General features: G+C 42.4%; 1 protein-coding gene across 1 annotated transcript; it reads right to left on the bottom strand.

Annotated features, from left to right (window-relative positions):
• Positions 1-6,658: 6,658 nt before the first annotated feature.
• On the bottom strand, positions 6,659-18,272 carry LOC141022078 (uncharacterized). The gene is made up of 3 exons (XM_073497959.1): positions 17,684-18,272; positions 6,898-7,007; positions 6,659-6,808 (listed from the first exon to the last, which is right to left on the bottom strand). The coding sequence occupies exons 1-3, from the start codon at positions 18,270-18,272 to the stop codon at positions 6,659-6,661; spliced, it is 849 nt and encodes a 282-aa protein (XP_073354060.1).
• Between the last annotated feature and the right edge of the window lie 2,075 nt (positions 18,273-20,347).

The raw sequence follows: 20,347 nt of genomic DNA, 5'->3' as shown, positions 1-20,347 counted from the left end.
GCTGGTTTTTAACCCTCGCTACTACTAAGCGGTCTCTACCGTGCCCCCTGGGACATGCCATAGTAGTAGCGTGGGTTTTTAACCCTCGCTACTACTAAGTTGATAGCAGTAGCGCTGGTTTTTAACCCTCGCTACTACTAAGCGGTCTCTACCGTGCCCCCCGGGACATGCCATAGTAGTAGCGTGGGTTTTTAACCCTCGCTACTACTAAGTTGATAGCAGTAGCGCTGGTTTTTAACCCTCGCTACTACTAAGCGGTCTCTACCGTGCCCCTGGGCCATGCCATAGTAGTAGCGAGGGTTATAAACCCGCGCTACTACTAAGTTTTTACCCCTCGCTACTACTAAGAGGTCTCAACCGTGCCCCTCCGGGACATGCCATAGTAGTAGCGAGGGGTAAAAACCCTCGCTACTACTAAAGGTCCCATTTTGAAATTCTACCCCCCCCCCCCTAGTGGATCGCCTTTTCGGTTTTGTAAAAAGCAAAAGAAAATGATTAAAACTTCAAAAATTAAAATCCTTCGAGATGTAGTTATGTTACTACATCTACTAGTTAGGAAAATTTAAAAACTTAAATTTGGACATGTTTTGCAAAAAGTGTAGGGAAAATGTAAAACGGCTATAACTTTTGCATACGATATCAGAAAAAACGTATAATATATCAAAATGTTCAGCACGAAAATCCGCATCCGATGGAGACCGCCTACGGCCTGTTTGCAAACTTGTAGAATCCTCAAATTCTAAAAGGAAAAAAAGTTATGCTCAAATTTCAGTTTTTTTTCATTTTGGTCAAATCTGGTCAAACTGTGGTCAAACTACTTATTCAAGAAGTATTAGTGTTACTAAATAATTATTCAAGAATATTAGTGTTACTAAGTAATTATTTCAGTTTTTTGGAATTTTGGTCAAATCTGGTGAAACTGTGGTCAAACTGTGGTCAAAATGTGGTCAAACTACTTATTCAAGAAATATTAGTGTTACTAAATAATTATTGTTTTTAGAACAATAGTTTTTAAACTCAAACAGTGAAATGTGTGACTTCATGCTCAAGCTAAACTCCCGAGGGTTAATAGGATTGACATCTTACTATTGTCAGGAAAACAACAAGTGTAGACTTGGAATCGATGGAGAATAGAACCCGGAAATTAAGCGTGCTCAGGCTGGAGTAGTGAGAGGATGGGTGACCGTTCGGGAAGTTAGATGATTTGGAATGATGAGGGGTGATTAGAGGTTAAAATAATTCAGAAATTTGAAAATTCGGGTAAAAAATCGAAAAAAAATCATTTTTTTTTCAAAGCACGGGTTAGTAGTAGCGCGGGTTTTTACCCACGCTACTACTAACGGACGTAGTAGTAGCGCGGGTGGCACCCGCGCTACTGCTATACGTTAGCTGTAGCGCCTTATTAGTAGCGTCGGCCCCCGCGCTACTAATAGGCCCAAAACCCGCGCTGCTGCTAGGCTTTTCCCTAGTAGTGTGACTAAACTTCTCTCACAAGCAAAACATGATCACACCTTAGTACTCTTTGGGTGTTAATCACATAGCGATGTGAACTAGCTTATTCACTCTAGTAAACCCTTTGGGTGTTGGTCACATGACGATGTGAACTATGGGTGTTAATCACATGATGATGTGAACTATTGGTATTAAATCACATGGTGATGTGAACTGGATTATTGACTCTAGTGCAAGTGGGAGACTGAAGGAAATATGCCCTAGAGGCAATAATAAAGTTATTATTTATTTCCTTATATCATGATAAATGTTTATTATTCATGCTAGAATTGTATTAACCGGAAACATAATACATGTGTGAATACATAGACAAACAAAGTGTCACTAGTATGCCTCTACTTGACTAGCTCGTTAATTAAAGATGGTTATGTTTCCTAACCATAGACATGAGTTGTCATTTGATTAACGAGATCACATCATTAGGAGAATGATGTGATTGACTTGACCCATTCCGTTAGCTTAGCACTTGATCGTTTAGTATGTTGCTATTGCTTTCTTCATGACTTATACATGTTCCTATGACTATGAGATTATGCAACTCCCGTTTACCGGAGGAACACTTTGTGTGCTACCAAACGTCACAACGTAACTGGGTGATTATAAAGGTGCTCTACAGGTGTCTTCAAGGTACTTGTTGGGTTGGCGTATTTCGAGATTAGGATTTGTCACTCCGATTGTCAGAGAGGTATCTCTGGGCCCACTCAGTAATGCACATCACTATAAGCCTTGCAAGCATTGTAACTAATGAGTTAGTTGCGGGATGATGTATTACGGAACGAATAAAGAGACTTGCCGGTGACGGGATTGAACTAGGTATTGAGATACCGACAATCGAATATCGGGCAAGTAACATACCGATGACAAAGGGAACAACGTATGTTGTTATGCGGTCTGACCGATAAAGATCTTCGTAGAATATGTGGGACCCAATATGAGCATCCAGTTTCCGCTATTGGTTATTGACCGGAGACGTGTCTCGGTCATGTCTACATTGTTCTCGAACCCATAGGGTCCGCACGCTTAAAGTTCGATGACGGTTATATTATGAGTTTATGTGTTTTGATGTACCGAAGGTAGTTCGGAGTCCCGGATGAGATCGGGGACATGACGAGGAGTCTCGAAATGGTCGAGACGTAAAGATCGATATATTGGACGACTATATTCGGACATCGGAAAGGTTCCGAATGATTCGGGTATTTTTCGGAGTACCGGAGAGTTACTGGAATTCGCCGGGGAGTATATGGGCCTTATTGGGCTTTAGGGGAAAGAGAGAGAAGAGGCTGCGCCCCCCCCCCCCAAGGCCTAGTCCGAATTGGACTAGGGGGAGGGGCTGCGCCCCCTCCTTCCTTCTCTTTTCTCTCCCCTTTCCTTGACTCCTACTCCTACTACTTGGAAGGGGGGAATCCTACTTGGAAGGGATAACCATTTGTGTGTTTGGTTGAGAGGATGAAAGAGTGGATGATTGTTACACTCACCATTTTGTTTGAGGTGGTGAGCTTACCCCTCCAATATGTAATTTCAGCAATATAGATATATCAAATCTGGGCTCAACTTTGATTTTGAAATTTATAAGTAAACTTTAACATCGCAGACCAACATAACATGTCAACACCAATAATTTCGAACATAGAAGTGCAACTTCATAATCATAGTCCAACATCTTAGACAAGTAGCAACTATACATAAACTAGTAGTGCATGAGATGTAGATATGAAATATTACATCATCTCTAAGTTATACAACCCATAGTTCATAGTCTGGTTGCATCAAAAGTAAGTCATACAACCCAAAGTCCACAATGTTGGGTCATATCAAAAGAGGTCATGCAAATACCACACATGCCTTCAATCTTCAACTATCCATTGGAGGGAAGGTGTTCTTCACATACCTAGCAACCCAAATACTCTTTTGGTCCTTCTCCAAGAGTTGAAACGCCATTGCAATGTTTGGATTCTCAACCAAGTAGGCAAAATAATGGGAATATCTTTCATGCCCTCCCAAAGGCCCACCATGGAGTTGTTCGTAGTTGTTCGTAGAGATGCTCGCGGAGCTGTTGTCGGTGCTAACACTCCTCTCTATGGCAATAGCAAGCCTTTCACCCACTGCCATAAGGGTTGATTGCAGCCCCTCATCAACACTAGACTTTGTTTTGGCCCTTCTGGGATTGGGAGCCACTGAATCACCTCCATTACTTGACTTGCTACCTTCTTCAAGTGGGGAAGCCTCATTATCTGAAATGTCATTCACCTCTATGCCCTCTGTGCCAAGGGGGTCATTTGAGCCTTTCGTATACTGACCCGTGGCCATAGTATTGCCATGAATGATAGCCATCTCATTATAGTGCTTGAGAGGCTTGTTCAGAAAAGGCTCATCCTCTTTGTGGTCCTAGAAAAAAGAAAACAACATCAACCAGTAGACATGCATCAAGTATTTAGTATAAACAAATGAAATCCAGCAAGTATTTGACATAAAGAAACTCATTTCAAGTTATATTTTACATGTAGAAACAAATTCCAGCAAGTAAATGGCATATAGAAACTATATCCGGCAACTATTTAGCACAAACAAATGAAATCCAGCAAGTATTTGGCATAAAGAAACTCATTTCAGGTTATATTTTACATGTAGAAACAAATAAAGGAGAGGAAGAAAAGTATTAGACATATATATGGACAGAACATACAGGCTCCAAACAAACGAACAGAGAGGTTCCTCCCGTCGGCGCTCAAGCTTCAGTGAATCCAGCGACCAACCCTCCCGTTCCCCACTGCCAAACCCTCTCGTTCCCTACTGCCAAACCCTCCCATTTCAGTGAAACCAGCGACCCCCCCCCCCCCCCCGCGCTGGATCTGCCCGTTCCCAGTGGCCGGATCCGTGCGTTTCTTCCCGGCAGCGCTCCACTCTCCCAGCCCGCCCTGGCCGTCCGATTCAACCAGGAGATGCATAGAACAGAGAGGATAGAGAGGGGAATGAGAACAAGGAGGATCTGTACCTCCGCTGCACCGGAATCCAAGATGAATCGCGTCGCCGCCTCGATCCAAATCGCCGCCGCCGCCTCTTCTATCGGGAGAGGGAGTTGTGATGCTAGGGTCTCGGGTGAGGGGTGAGATAAGAAGGAAACGAAATAGGTTCGCGGGCTGGGAGGCGACCGACGCGGGAAAAAGAGGCGCTCCGCGCGGGTGGCTGCCATCGTCCGCCAGAATTTCGCGACTTTCCTCAGCCAGGTTTTGGGCGAATATTCGAGGGCATCTGGTTATCCATATCCCCGCTGGCTGGTCAACCAAACGGGTGGCATCCCTAGAAAAATCGACGATCCCTGTCCCAGGGGTGGATGGCCACAGAACCAAATGCCACCTAGGTGTATACTACCCATTAGGTGTCTGTCAACGTGAAGTTGACTTGCATTTACTGATTCACAGGCCTTGATATCCTTGCTTGCGAGAAGCTGAATCCTGATGTACTTTTGCCATACATCTCCCCCTGTTGCTTTGAACGGGGAGTGGAGTGGATTTTGTTGGTACCTCCTCTTTCAGGCGTACTTTTGCAGGATTGTAGGATTGTGTGACACCTTTATAGTCAGTAAATGAATCTGGCAGGTTATTTGCAATGTGTTGCAAATCTTCTGAACGCATGGTTCAGATCTTTGAGTACGTGGATTTGAGGCAGAAATGTGTTGAACATTCCACTAATTTCCTGGCATTCTTTATGGTACTTGAATTCTCCCCCTAATGACTGGAAATATTCCTCACTGAATCAACATACTGGCCTTGAATAATTCCCCATTCAAGAGGCTTGACGTATTGACGGAAATACAGTTATTCCTCACATAGATCCCAACTATATGTTGAGGGGCCAATGATGTATGTCGGGTGGTGATATTGGTATGCAACCGAATTACCGCAGATAGGAAATACTTGGTAGATATCCACATATCAAAGATAGAGGAGTATAATATTATGCAGTTCTGTCATGAGCGTGTAAAACTGCATGACTCCAACGTAAAGTTGGTAAGTTGCAATTCCAAAGTAAAGATAATGCAATGAGCTTAATTCTTTGGATATAGGATTCTACCAAACCATCTTGAGTCTAGACATTAGGAAAAATTGCTAAACTTCAATCCAAGAGCCATTGAGAAGGCACTCAAGGAGAATTCTGCAATGTTATCCATTCGATTTGCTTGAAATCGATGTCAGGATAATGAGCCAATAGTTTCGTGTGAATAAAGCACACACTTAAGACCATCATGTAGATATGTCTTTTAGAACCATGGAATACCTGAATAGTCTAGTCAATGGATCGGAAGAGCCACTTACCTCAACTTGATGCATTCAAGGAGTCTGAGTGGTTCAGCATAGACTTTAAGGTGTGCGAGCCTTAAAATTAGCTTCCCCGTGTCACTTTTAGTGCACATAAAATCCAAATGTTGTTAGAATTTAGCATCATAATAATCATAAACTATTGGAATTGCTGATAGTTATGATCTCAACCCAATGTCTCGATGACCAAGGCGAGTATGCCAAGTTTGTCATGTACAAGACACTCTGGAAAACTATTTTGTACACAACATGTGCTACAGGTTGTGTCGCATGTGTAGTACAATCCAGATGATACACAGAGAATGTGCTTGCCATATCCGTTGCATATGGTAAAGAGAAGTTATTTCTCTTTGTTGTCATCATAAGTTTCGCTATGGAAACTATTTTAACGGATACCTCCATAGTTTAGTAGGGTACGAGTTAAACCTGAGAAGCAATAAAGCATCCCGACGTTACTCGAGTACCCACAGGGATAGTAAATATGACTCGAGTTGAGCCAACAAATACCTCAACGCGTCTAGCGATTTTAAAATATCTCCTTTCTCTCAATGAGAGTGGAAACATTGGACTTCCCTCAGTATAGAGTTTGTGGTGCATGTGTCCACAAGACACATATCATTTTTCATCGGATTGACTCCCGTAGAAATCTATATATAGACATGAAGATTCTCAATATGAAAATCACTGTCAGATATATAGACATACAAATGTATTTGTACCAAAGTTCTGATACAATATATTGTGATATACAATATATGACGAAATTTATGTTGTTGTTACAACATCGTAAATGTACATTAATTATATTGACCACTCAGGAGATTGAAAGACTATTCATAGTCTCCAAACATGTTGGTTGAGGCATATTCAACCATCACATTCTCCGTGCTCATAGGGTCCCGACAGCTGGTGATGTCGGATTGAAGGTTGAAGTAAGACTCAAACCTTTGCCCTTGAGGTTCATTGTATCCCAGGAATTGCTGATACAGAATAACCAGATGCCAAGATCTGAATCTAATGCCTTATGATTTATAAGACACCATTTTTCTGTTAGCGGTGTGATCCTGACCAAAGGTGAATCCGGAATTGCATACATTATCCCACGAGACACAAGAGTGATCATGATGTCCATGGCCCAGATAGGGCAGTGGTGGCCATTGAGGGCGAATGCCTCAAATTCTATAGCCATATGTTACCTCTATGGGTAAACCAGAGATAATTAATTTACAACCAGTAAATTAAGGACCATCATGGTTGATGTTGTAATGAACTAAGCAAAATCAATGGGTATTTCAAGAAGTTATCTTGAAACGATTAGCGTGAACCTCAAATTGCTAAATATGACACCTTGAAGATAATCTCCAAAATGGAGTAGATCTCGCAACACTAGAGAGTATAATCTGATGAAATCAGTAGATACTCACTCGTAATGTCTTATGTCATGACTTAGTAAAATGTGTGGGAGAGCACTTTGTAAAGCAATTATAATGCCAAAATGACAAAATATAGACTTTAACGTAGTCATTGATAATCTGCGAAGGCAGTAGATCTATATGACTACCTTGTGATCCCAATACATCAATTTGAAGAAATCACTTTGAATTTTGCATTCTTATTTGCAAGAAATTAAAAATCTCAATTGCAAATAGACGTATTAATCTCGACATGTAGCGAACATGGAGATACATACATTCCGGAATACATCGTACTCGACAGAAATACACCACTATTAAAATGAATAGTAATGATGTTGCAAACTTGATGTTCAAGTGAAAAACTTGAATTGTATAGACCTCAAATTAAATGGGGACAATTGCATTTTTACCCCTAGTTGGTTCCTACCCACGGGTTTTGCCCTTACTTTTCGAGCTTGCTCGGTTTTGCCCTTACTTTTTCCGTCGTGGTCCCTCGAATGCCCTTTGACCGTTTGACCAAAACTTTGAAAATTCATTACTAATTCATATGAACTCAGAAAAATGCAAATAAGATATCAAAATGTTCAGATAAACATTACCTTTATGTGCATATCATTTGCATTCAGGACAAAAGCACCCTTTAAACTACCTGAGGTAATTAATGTTATTAACATTATTAAAAATAAAAAGGTATAAACAATATTTTTTTTCATGAATAAAAATTACATGCAAATGTAAGTGATGTTTTCTGAACATCCAGATATCTTATTTGCATTTTTCTGAGTTCGTATCATCTTGTTATGAATGTTCTAACGACTTTGACCATTATTTGGAAACTTCATAACAAATTGATACAAACTCAGAAAAATGCAAATAAGATATTAGGATGTTTAGGAAACATCACCTACATTTGCATGTAATTTTTATTCATGAAAAAAATATTGTTTATACCTTTTTATTTTTAATAATGTTAATAACATTAATTACCTCAGGTAGTTTAAAGGGTGCTTTTGTCCTGAATGCAAATGATATGCACATAAAGGTAATGTTTATCTGAACATTTTGATATCTTATTTTCTTTTTTCTGAGTTCATATGAATTAGTTATGAATTTTCAAAGTTTTGGCCAAACGGTCAAAGGGCATTCGAGGGACCGCGACAGAAAAAGTAAGGGCAAAACTGAGCAAGCTCGAAAAGTAAGGGCAAAACCCGTGGTTAGGAACCTACTAGGGGCAAAAATGCAATTGTCCCAATTAAATGAGATGATCTTGTATCAAGTTGCAAGATAATTCAGTTTGCGAGAGAAAATTAATCTCAATCACAATGAGATTGTTTTGCGAGAGATAAAATATTTTTTCTCAATCACAAAATCAATATTGTTATGCGAGAAAACTTAATCTCAATCACAAAACAATGTTGTTGTGTCGGTAAAGAACATGTTGTAGGAATTGTTAGAGAGCAAATATATTGAACATGTCCTAATCCGTGAATCAGTAAAACATCGATGGTAGAACTAAAAAACAACGAAGATATAAGCCTCCATCGGCCTTCTCTATGCGTGGTTACGAATCGAAGGATTCGTTTTGCCTTTGTACACCACTACACCACCGTTGTGTGGGAACGGCGTCGAGTCGCCGGCATGGGAGGGCGGACCAGGCTGCCGCTATGGGAGGGGCTCTCCGCGCCGGGCTGTCCTTCGCCGCATCCAGCACCATAGGCAGCACGCTTTGGGTGGCCGTGGTGGTGGGCACCGTCAAGCCGCCTTGCGCTACCATGGACGCTGCACTCTCGCCGCATACTGATACGTCTCCGACGTATCTATAATTTTTGATTGCTCCATGCTATATTATCTACTGTTTTGGACTATATTGGGCTTTATTTTCCACTTTTATATTACTTTTGGGACTAACCTATTAACCGGAGGCCCAGCCCAGAATTGTTTTTTTGCCTATTTCAGTGTTTCGAAGAAACGGAATATCAAACGGAGTCCAAACGGAATGAAACCTTCGGGAACGCGATTTTCTCACCGAATATGATCCAGGAGACATGGACCCTACGCCACGAAAGCCAGGAGGCAGTCACAAGGGTGGAGGGCGCCCCCACCCTAGGGCGCGCCCCCTGCCTCGTGGGCCCCCCGAAGCTCCACCGATGTACTCCTTCCTCCTATATATACCTATGTACCCCGAAACGATCAGATACGGAGCCACAAACCTAATTCCACCACCGCAACTTTCTGTATCCACGAGATCCCATCTTGGGGCCTGTTTCGAAGCTCCGCCGGAAGGGGAATCCACCATGGAGGGCTTCTACATCATCATCATAGCCCCCCCCCCCCCCCCGATGAAGTGTGAGTAGTTTACCTCAGACCTTCGGGTCCATAGTTAGTAGCTAGATGGCTTCTTCTCTCTTTTTGGATCTCAATACAAGGCTCTCCCCCTCTCTCGTGGAGATCTATTCGATGTAATCTTCTTTTTGCGGTGTGTTTGTTGAGACCGATGAATTGTGGGTTTATGATCAAGATTATCTATGAGAAATATTTGAATCTTCTCTGAATTATTTTATGTATGATTGGTTATCTTTGCAAGTCTCTTTGAATTATCTATTTGGTTTAGCCAACTAGATTGGTAGTTCTTGCAATGGGAGAAGTGCTTAGCTTTTTGCGGTGTCCTTTCCCAGTGACAGAAGGGGCAGCAAGGCACGTATTGTATTGTTGCCATCGAGGATAACAAGATGGGGTTTTTATCATATTGCATGAATTTATCCCTCTACATCATGTCATCTTGCTTAAGGCGTTACTCTGTTTTCATTAACTTAATACTCTAGATGCATGCTGGATAGCGGTCTATGAGTGGAGTAATAGTAGTAGATGCAGGCAGGAGTCGGTCTACTTGTCTCGGGCGTGATGCCTATATACATGATCATACCTAGATACTCTCATAACCACGCTCAATTCTGTCAATTGCTCAACAGTAATTCGTTCACCCACCATAGAAATACTTATGCTCTTGAGAGAAGCCACTAGTGAAATCTATGGCCCCCGAGTCTATTCTCATCATATTAATCTTCCATCACTTTATTATTGCTTTGATTTTTTACTTTGCCTTTTACTTTACTTTGCATCTTTATATCAAAAATACCAAAAATATTATCTATCAGATCTCACTTTCGTAAGTGACCGTGAAGGGATTGACAACCCCTAATCGCGTTGGTTGCGTTGAGCTATTTGTTTTGTGTAGGTACGATGGACTCGCGCGTAGCCTCCTACTGTATTGATACCTTGGTTCTCAAAAACTGAGGGAAATACTTACGCTACTCTGCTGCATCATCCTCTCCTCTTCGGGGAAATCCAACGCAAGCTCAAGAGGTAGCAAGAAGAATTTCTGGCGCCGTTGCCGGGGAGGTCTTCGCAAAAGTCAACATACCAAGTACCCATCACAATCCCTATCTCTCGCATTACATTATTTTCCATTTGCCTCTCGTTTTCCTCTCCCCCACTTCACCCTTGCCATTTTATTCGCCCTCTCTTTTCCGTTTGCCTTTTTCTCGCCTGTTTTTTTGTTTGCTCGTGTGTTGGATCGCTTGCTTGTCACGATGGCTCAAGATAATACCAAATTATGTGACTTTACCAATACCAATAATAATAATTTCCTTAGCACTCCGATTGCTCCTCTTGCCAATACTAAATCTTGTGAAATCAATACTGCTTTGTTGAATCTTGTTATGAAAGATCAATCCGCCGGCCTTCCTAGTGAAGATGCCGCTACTCATCTAAATAGCTTCGTTGATTTATGTGATATGCAAAAGAAGAGGGATGTTGACAATGATGTGGTTAAATTGAAGCTATTTCCTTTTTCGCTTAGAGATCGTGCTAAAGCTTGATTTTCATCTTTGCCTAAAAATAGTATTGATTCTTGGAACAAGTGCAAAGATGCTTTTATCTCTAAGTATTTTCCTCCCGCTAAGATCATCTCTCTTAGAAACGATATTATGAATTTTAAGCAACTTGATCATGAACATGTTGCACAAGCTTGGGAGAGAATGAAATTAATGATACGTAATTGTCCTACTCATGGTTTGAATTTGTGGATGATTATACAAAAAATTTATGCCGGATTGAATTTTGCTTCTAGAAATCTTTTAGATTCGTCCGCGGGAGGCACTTTTATGGAAATCACTTTAGGAGATGCTACTAAACTCCTAGATAATATTATGGTTAATTATTCTCAATGGCACACTGAAAGATCTACTAATAAAAAAGTGCATGCGATAGAAGAAATCAATGTTTTGAGTGGAAAGATGGATGAACTTATGAAATTATTTGCTACTAAGAGTATTTCTTCTGATCCTAATGATATGCCTTTGTCTACTTTGATTGAGAATAATAATGAATCTATGGATGTGAATTTTGTTGGTAGGAATAATTTTGGTAATAACGCGTATAGAGGGAATTTTAATCCTAGGCCTTATCCTAGTAATCCTTCTAATAATTATGGAAATTCCTACAACAATTCTTATGGAAATTTTAATAAGATGCCCTCTGAATTTGAGACTCGTGTTATAGAGTTTATGAAGTCGCAAAAGAATTTCAATGCTTTGCTTGAAGAGAAATTGCTTAAAGTTGATGAATTGGCTAGGAACGTTGATAGAATTTCTCTTGATGTTGATTCTTTAAAGCTTAGCTCTATTCCTCCTAAGCATGATATCAATGAGTCTCTCAAATTCATGAGAATTTCCATTGATGAGTGCAAGGAAAGAACCGCTAGGATGCGTGCTACGAAAGATGCCTTTATTAAAGCGTGTTCTTCCAATTCCTATGAAAATAAAGATGAAGATCTAAAAGTTATTGATGTGTCCCCTATTAAATCTTTGTTTTGCAATATGAATCTTGACAATGATGGGACTGAATATGATCCACCTTTACCTAGAAGGCGTTCCAAGAATTCGGAGTTTTTAGGTTATGATGCTAAAATTGATAAAAATGGGATTGAAGAAATCAAAACCCTAGATGTTGCTAAACCCACTATTTATGATTTCAAGGAATTTAATTATGAGAATTGCTCTTTAATTGATTGTATTTCCTTGTTGCAATCCGCGCTAAATTCTCCTCAATCTTATAGTCAAAATAAAGCGTTTACTAAACATATCGTTGATGCCTTGATGCAATCTTATGAAGAAAAACTTGAGTTGGAAGTTTCTATCCCTAGAAAACTCTATGATGAGTGGGAAACAACTATTAAAATTAAGATTAAGGATCATGAATTTTATGCTTTATGTGATTTGGGTGCTAGTGTTTCCACTATTCCTAAAACTTTGTGTGATTTGCTAGATTTCCGCAATTTTGATGATTGCTCTCTAAACTTGCACCTTGCGGATTCCACTATTAAGAAACCTATGGGAAGAATTAATGATGTTCTTATTGTTGCAAATAGGAATTATGTGCCCATATATTTTATCGTTCTTGATATAGATTGCAATCCTTCATGTCCTATTATTCTTGGTAGACCTTTCCTTAGAACGATCGGTGCAATTATTGATATGAAGGAAGGGAATATTAGATTCCAATTTCCATTAAGGGAAGGCATGGAACACTTCCTTAGAAAGAAAATAAAATTACCATATGAATCTATCATGAGAGGCACCTATGGATTGCCTACCAAAGATGGCAATACCTAGATCTATCCTCGCTTTTATGCCTAGCTAAGGGCGTTAAACGATAGCGCTTGTTGGGAGGCAACCCAATTTTATTTTAGTTTTTTGCTTTTTGCTTCTGTTTAGGAATAAATAATTTGTCTAGCCTCTGGTTAGATTCGTTTTTGTCTTGTAATTAGTGTTTGTGCCAAGTAAAACCGCTAGGATAACCTACGGTAATAGTAATTTGATTCTGCTGCAGAAAACAGAAACTTTGTGCGCACGAGAATAATTTTTATAAATCACAGGAACGTGCTTTTTAGTTGATTCTTTTTGCTGTAGATCAATAAACAAATTATCTATAACTTACTATCTTTGCTGAATTTTTCACGTTCCAGAAGTTTGCGTTAGTTACAGATTACTACAGACTGTTCTGTTTTTGACAGATTCTGTTTTTCGTGTGTTGTTTGCTTATTTTGATGAATCTATGGCTAGTAAAATAGTTTATAATTCATAGAGAAGTTGGAATACAGTAGGTTTAACACCAATATAAATAAAGAATGAGTTCATTACAGTACCTTGAAGTGGTCTTTTGTTTTCTTTCGCTAACGGAGCTCATGAAATTTCTGTTGAGTTTTGTGTTGTGAAGTTTTCAAGTTTTGAGTGAAATCTTTTGATGGATTATGGAACAAGGAGTGGCAAGAGCCTAAGGTTGGGGATGCCCATGTCACACCCAAGATAATCCAAGGACACCAAAAAGTCAAAGCTTGGGGATGCCCCGGAAGGCATCCCCTCTTTCGTCTACTTCCATCGGTAACTTTACTTGGAGCTATATTTTTATTCACCACATGATATGTGTTTTGCTTGGAGCGTCTTGTATGATTTGAGTCTTTGCTTTTTAGTTTACCACAATCATCCTTGCTGTACACACCTTTTGAGAGAGCCATACATGAATTGGAATTTGTTAGAATACTCTATGTGCTTCACTTATATCTTTTGAGCCTTATAGTTTTGCTCTATGTGCTTCACTTATATCTTTTGAGCGTTGTAGTTTTTGCTCTAGTGCTTCACTAATATCTTTTAGAGCATGGTGGTGGATTTGTTTTAAAGAAACTATTGATATCTCATGCTTCACTTAGATTATTTTGAGAGTCTTAATAGCATGGTAATTTGCTTAAAAATCTTAATATGCTTGGTATGCAAGATTTGTAAAACTTTCTTTTGAGTGCGTTGAATACTAAGAAAAGTTTGATGCTTGATAATTGTTTTGAGATATGGAGGTAGTAATATTAGAGTCATGCTAGTTGAGTAGTTGTGAATTTTAGAAATACTTGTGTTAAAGTTTGTGATTCCCGTAGCATGCACGTATGGTGAACCGTTATGTGATGAAGTTGGAGCACGATATATTTATTGATTGTCTTCCTTATGTGTGGAGGTCGGGATCGCGCGATGGTTAACTCCTACCAACCCTTCGCCTAGGAGCATGCGCGTAATACTTTGCTTTGATGACTTCTAGATTTTTGCAATAAGTATATGAGTTCTTTATGACTAATGTTGAGTCCATGGATTATACGCACTTTTCTTCCTTCCACCATTGCTAGCCTCTCTAATACCGCGCACCTTTCGCCGGTATCATACACCCATCATATACCTCCCTCAAAACAGCCACCATACCTACCTATAATGGCATTTCCATAGCCATTCCGAGATATATTGCCATGTAACTTTCCACCGTTCCGTTTATTATGACACGCTCCATCATTGTCATATTGCTAGCATGATCATGTAGTTGACATAGTATTTGTGGCAAAGCCACCGTTCATAATTCTTTCATACATGTCACTCATGAATCATTGCATATCCCGGTACACCGCCGGAGGCATACACATAGAGTCATATTTGTTCTAAGTATTGAGTTGTAATTGTTGAGTTGTAAAGTAAATAGAAGTGTGATGATCTTCATTTTTAGAGCATTGTCCCAAGTGAGGAAAGGATGATGGAGACTATGATTCCCCCACAAGTCGGGATGAGGCTCCGGACGAAAAATAAGAAAAAAGAAAAAAAAAAGGCCATAAAAAAAAGGGAAAAGGCCCAAATAAAAAAATGAGAGAAAAAGAGAGAAGGGACAATGTTACTATCCTTTTACCACACTTGTGCTTCAAAGTAGCACCATGATCTTCATGATAGAGAGTCTCTCGTTTTGTCACTTTCATATACTAGTGGGAATCTTTCATTATAGAACTTGGCGTGTATATTCCAATGATGGGCTTCCTCAAAATTGCCCTAGGTCTTCGTGAGCAAGCGAGTTGGATGCACACCCACTTAGTTTCTTTTGTTGAGCTTTCATATACTAATAGCTCTAGTGCATCCGTTGCATGGCAATCCCTACTCACTCACATTGATATCTTCTGATGGGCATCTCCATAGCCCGTTGATACGCCTAGTTGATGTGAGACTATCTTCTCCCTTTTTGTCTTCTCCACAACCACCATTCTATTCCACCTATAGTGCTATATCCATGGCTCACGCTCATGTATTGCGTGAAGATTGAAAAAGTTTGAAAATTCTAAAGTGTGAAACAATTGCTTGGCTGAAACCGGGGTTGTGCATGATTTAAATATTTAGTGTGATGAAGATAGAGCATAGCCAGACTATATGATTTTGTAGGGATAGCTTTCTTTAGCCATGTTATTTTGAGAAGACATGATTGCTTTGTTAGTATGCTTGAAGTATTATTATTTTTATGTCAATATGAACTTTTGTCCTTTCCCGGTGACAGAAGGGGCAGCAAGGCACGTATTGTATTGTTGCCATCGAGGATAACAAGATGGGGTTTTTATCATATTGCATGAATTTATCCCTCTACATCATGTCATCTTGCTTAAGGCGTTACTCTGTTTTCATTAACTTAATACTCTAGATGCATGCTAGATAGCGGTCGATGAGTGGAGTAATAGTAGTAGATGCAGGCAGGAGTCGGTCTACTTGTCTCGGACGTGATGCCTATATACATGATCATACCTAGATACTCTCATAACTATGCTCAATTCTGTCAATTGCTCAACAGTAATTCGTTCACCCATCGTAAAATACTTATGCTCTTGAGAGAAGCCACTAGTGAAATCTATGGCCCCCGGGTCTATTCTCTATCATATTAATCTTCCATCACTTTATTATCGCTTTGCTTTTTTACTTTGCCTTTTATTTTACTTTGCATCTTTATATCAAAAATACCAAAAATATTATCTATCAGCGTAAGTGACTGTGAAGGGATTGACAACCCCTAATCGCGTTGGTTGCGTTGAGCTATTTGTTTTGTGTAGGTACAAGGGACTCGCGCGTAGCCTCCTACTGGATGGATACCTTGGTTCTCAAAAACTGAGGGAAATACTTACGCTACTCTGCTGCATCATCCTCTCCTCTTCGGGGAAATCCAACGCAAGCTCAAGAGGTAGCACATACCGGGGAGTGCCGCGCCGTTAGCAGGAGCCGACGATGCAACGCTGCCATGCCGTGCGCTGGATGGCACGGTTGTGTGCGCCGCCCGTGGCTGAGGTCGCGACGCCATCAACTACCGCGGGTCGGGGAAGCGGCGCTGAGGCCGAGTCCCGCCACGCGCAAGTGACGCCCCTTCGTGCTGAGATGCGGACGCCTTTGCACCGCGACGGTTCGTACGCCGGGCTAGCAACTGGCGAGCGACAGCGACGACTGTCCTAAGAGCAACTCTAGCAGACCCCGCAAAATGCCGGCCCGCAAAACGCGTATGCAGTTCATGCAAAACAGCTTTTGCGGGCCGGCGCGGGCTGGCACAGATGCAGACCCCCCAAACGGACCCGTAAAAAAGTATATTCGCGGAATATGCTTTTTTACGGGTCGGCTATGCGGGTTCTGCTCTTTGCGCCGCTGCATCCCCGCAAATCATCAGCCCGCAAATCTCAAATCCAACATAATTCAAAAATCGAAAACAAACTAAATTATTCAAATAAAACATAAAACAATAATCATCCGCATTACAAATAATTATTCAAATCACCGTAGCAAACTGAAAATAATGCAATACAAAACTTGTCCTGAATACAAATACAAATGAATACAAAAATTAGTCACTGTCCAGCCCTTTGCCAATGGTGCTCAATGAGATCTTCCTGAAGTTGAAAGTGTGTGTCTGCATTTTCAATCTCCTTGTATGTCTGAAGAAAAGCTCTAATGCGGTTTGGGTCTCTAGCTGGTTTGACACGGCTACCCACATTATCGTAAAAGAATTCTAAGTCCATTCCTCTCTCATCTTCAAGAATCATATTGTGCAGGATAACACAGCAAGTCATGATGTTCTTCAGGGTTTTCTTATCCCAAAAACGAGCAAGACCTCAGACAATGGCAAACCTAGATTGCAAAACACCGAATGCTCTTTCAATGTCTTTTCGGGCTGCCTCTTGCACCCTTGCAAATTCACATTTTTGTTTTGTTTTGGGTTCTTTGATGCTCTTGACAAATGTGCACCAAGGAGGATATATACCATCTGCAAGATAGTATCCCTTTGTGTATTCATGCCCATTGATAGTGTAGTTGCAAGCAGGAGCATCACCACTAGCAAGCCTAGCAAACAAATGAGAGCGTTGCAACACATTGATATCATTGAGTGTGCCGGGCATACCAAAAAAGCAATGCCAAATCCATAAATCCTCGGATGCTACGGCCTCTAGCACAATTGTTGCATCACGAGACTTGCCACAATACATTCCTTGCCAAGCCTTGGGGCAATTTTTCCAATTCCAATGCATACAATCAATGCTACCTAGCATCACAGACCAACCTCTCCTCTCATTAGCTGCCATCAATTTCTTTGTGTCATCTTCATTTGGTGCCTGAAGATACTCGGGACCAAAGACAAGGACGATCACTTTCGCAAATCTACGCACAGACTCAATTGTGCTATCTTCACCAATGCGAAGATACTCATCGGCATAGTCATCCAGAACGCCATATGCAATCACCCGCATAGCTGCGGAGATTTTTTGATATGCACTAAATCCCTTTAAGCCGGCGGCATTCCTTTTCTGAGTGAAATACCGGCAATTTGCCTCGCAAGCTTCAACAATTTTCACAAAAAGGGATCGGCGCATTCGGTACCTTCTGCGGAAGAGGTGTGCAGGATATGTAGGATTCTCCGAAAAATAATCTTGCATCAACATCTCCTTTCCAAGATGGCGATTCCGCGGAATGCACAAACGCCCGACAGTAGATCCTCGCCTCCTCTTTGGGTACTCGTCTTCATGCTCCTTCACGGCAAGCGCCATGACCAATGTTTGTTGCCGAAAGGTCGCAAGCATGGTCTCCACATCCGAGTCGTCCGAATCGGACGAATCAGATAGCAAGAACTTCTCGCACGGGGTCAACTCCATCTACACGCACGCCGGCGCGTCAATCTACTACACAGCTCACGAAAATCATAAAAAGGGGACTAACCGGTGGCGAGTGATCCCGGGGCGGCGACGAGGGTGCTGCGCTCGGCGGTGGTCGATCCCAGCGGCGGCGGCGACTGGGGGGCGGCTCTTCTCGCCGGATCCGGAGGGGCGGTGCAGCGGCTCGGCGCGGGAGGGTGAAGGGCGGCCCCGCGGAGCGAGTCCGCCCGCAGATATGGCCGGAATCGCCGGCGGCGGGCGGGCGGAAGCAAGGGCGGGCGGAGGCGGAAGGAAGGGGGAAAAGAGCGCGGGCTGAAATGTCCCTCCCGCCGACTGCTTCTCTGTGATGCAGGGCACCGCAGCCGCGAGGGGGGAACCCGCGTTTTCCCGGGTTGGGGCCGGAAATTTGCCGCGCCCCCTAAAAATTTTTACGGGCCGGGGAGGGATGCGGGGTCTGGTCGGGTAGGCTTTCTGGCCCGCACCACATTTTGGCGGTTATTTTGCGGGTCGAGAGCGGATGCAGGGTCTGCTATAGTTGCTCTTAGTGGGCTGCCAACGGCAGCCCCTCCTCGGTGAGGCCCCTCCACGGCAGGACGCGGCGGTTCCATGTGCGAGGCGGTTGCCCGGCATGATGTCGACCGCATAGCAACTTGCGGCGGCGGTTAGATCGGGACTCGACCTCAATCAAGCGAGAGAGTAAATCGGGATCAACTGACGGAAAGATCGAGGAAAGATCGAGGAAAGCCGGATTCTTTTGCCGGAAGGAGGTGCCTCACTGTCAAGGGAGATGCCACTCTTCTTCGCAAAAAAAAGGAGGTGCCACTCTAGCGGCGCGACGGACGGCCGTGGACTGGGGCTGGTCAAAAACACATCGGGGTTTGACGGTTTCACGTGTAATTTAGCCGCCTGATTGTTCAGCATGAATGTGGAGGGCCGGAAGCTGAAATAAGTTTTCTAGAGGGTCAATGGATAATAAATGATCAACTTTCTTTCGAGTTCATTTAGTGTAAAAATAACACTAGGCCTTGTGCCACTAGCGCGCTGGCCACTACTAGACAAGCAGAGGAGTTGAGCAGAGCTCACTGCTGCGTGCAAAATATGGGAGCATGCCCACAACAACCAGGCCAAGCTTTGTTGCAACGCTTGCCGGAAGGAGAAGGCGCCTGCCATTATTTTCTAAAACAGAGACAAAATATTTGGCTTATCCATTAATTAAGCAGAAAAGAATTGTCCAGTTAATTAACGGAAAATCGGACGAAAACCGTCACAATCCGTTGAGCGGCATACATAATATACTCCATACACCCCTCTCTGAAGAGGGCCTCGTCGAGCTAGCACACACGCGTCATCGTCATCACTTCTCCTCAAGTGCCGTGATCGCCATCCGTAATCCCTAAACAAGCGACTCCGACTTCACCGTAGACGAGCATGAACCCAACCCACACCATAGAGGTCATGTGTGGAGACAAATAAAGATCCGCACCAGAACTCACCCACCCGCATCGAGGACAACGTTACTCCGACTCTGACGGAGAGCTACGAAGAAGAACCATGCATGGTTGGCGCCGTGAAAGACCACCTAACAAACCACCTGTTGTTCGTCATCGTTGCCACAGGGGCACCGCCACCGCAGCTCAGAGTTCACAGCAACAAATAGACCAAGGCAATCCCACGAGCACGCCGAAGAAGAGTCGACTAACAGAACCATTGCCGTGCCTCCAACCTCGCTCACTGTCGCCATCGTTGCCACAGAAGCCTCGTCGCCAACTCAGCAAACTGGCGCACCTGCCACTAGGCCCTTCAACTGACCCCCCCCCCCCCTCCAAAAATGAAGCCCTCAAGAGGGGCACGACAGGACGCTGCCATCGTCCGATCCATGAATGCACGGATCTGAGGTTTCCCTCAGAGAAAGGGTCGGTAGAGAGATGAGCACTTCACCACGGCAACGCCTTCAAGAAGGTCACGATGCCCACGAGCGCCACCGTTACCGGCTCCGGTCATAACCAGAGTCAAGCTTTCGCCAAATGTCGTTGCACTGCGCCCTAACCAAACCAGCTGAACCTCCTGCAATGCAT

The sequence above is a fragment of the Aegilops tauschii genome, chromosome 4 (assembly GCF_002575655.3).
Source record: "Aegilops tauschii subsp. strangulata cultivar AL8/78 chromosome 4, Aet v6.0, whole genome shotgun sequence".
NCBI classification, from domain to species: Eukaryota; Viridiplantae; Streptophyta; class Magnoliopsida; order Poales; family Poaceae; genus Aegilops; species Aegilops tauschii.
This window is presented reverse-complemented; position numbering and strand designations above follow the sequence as displayed.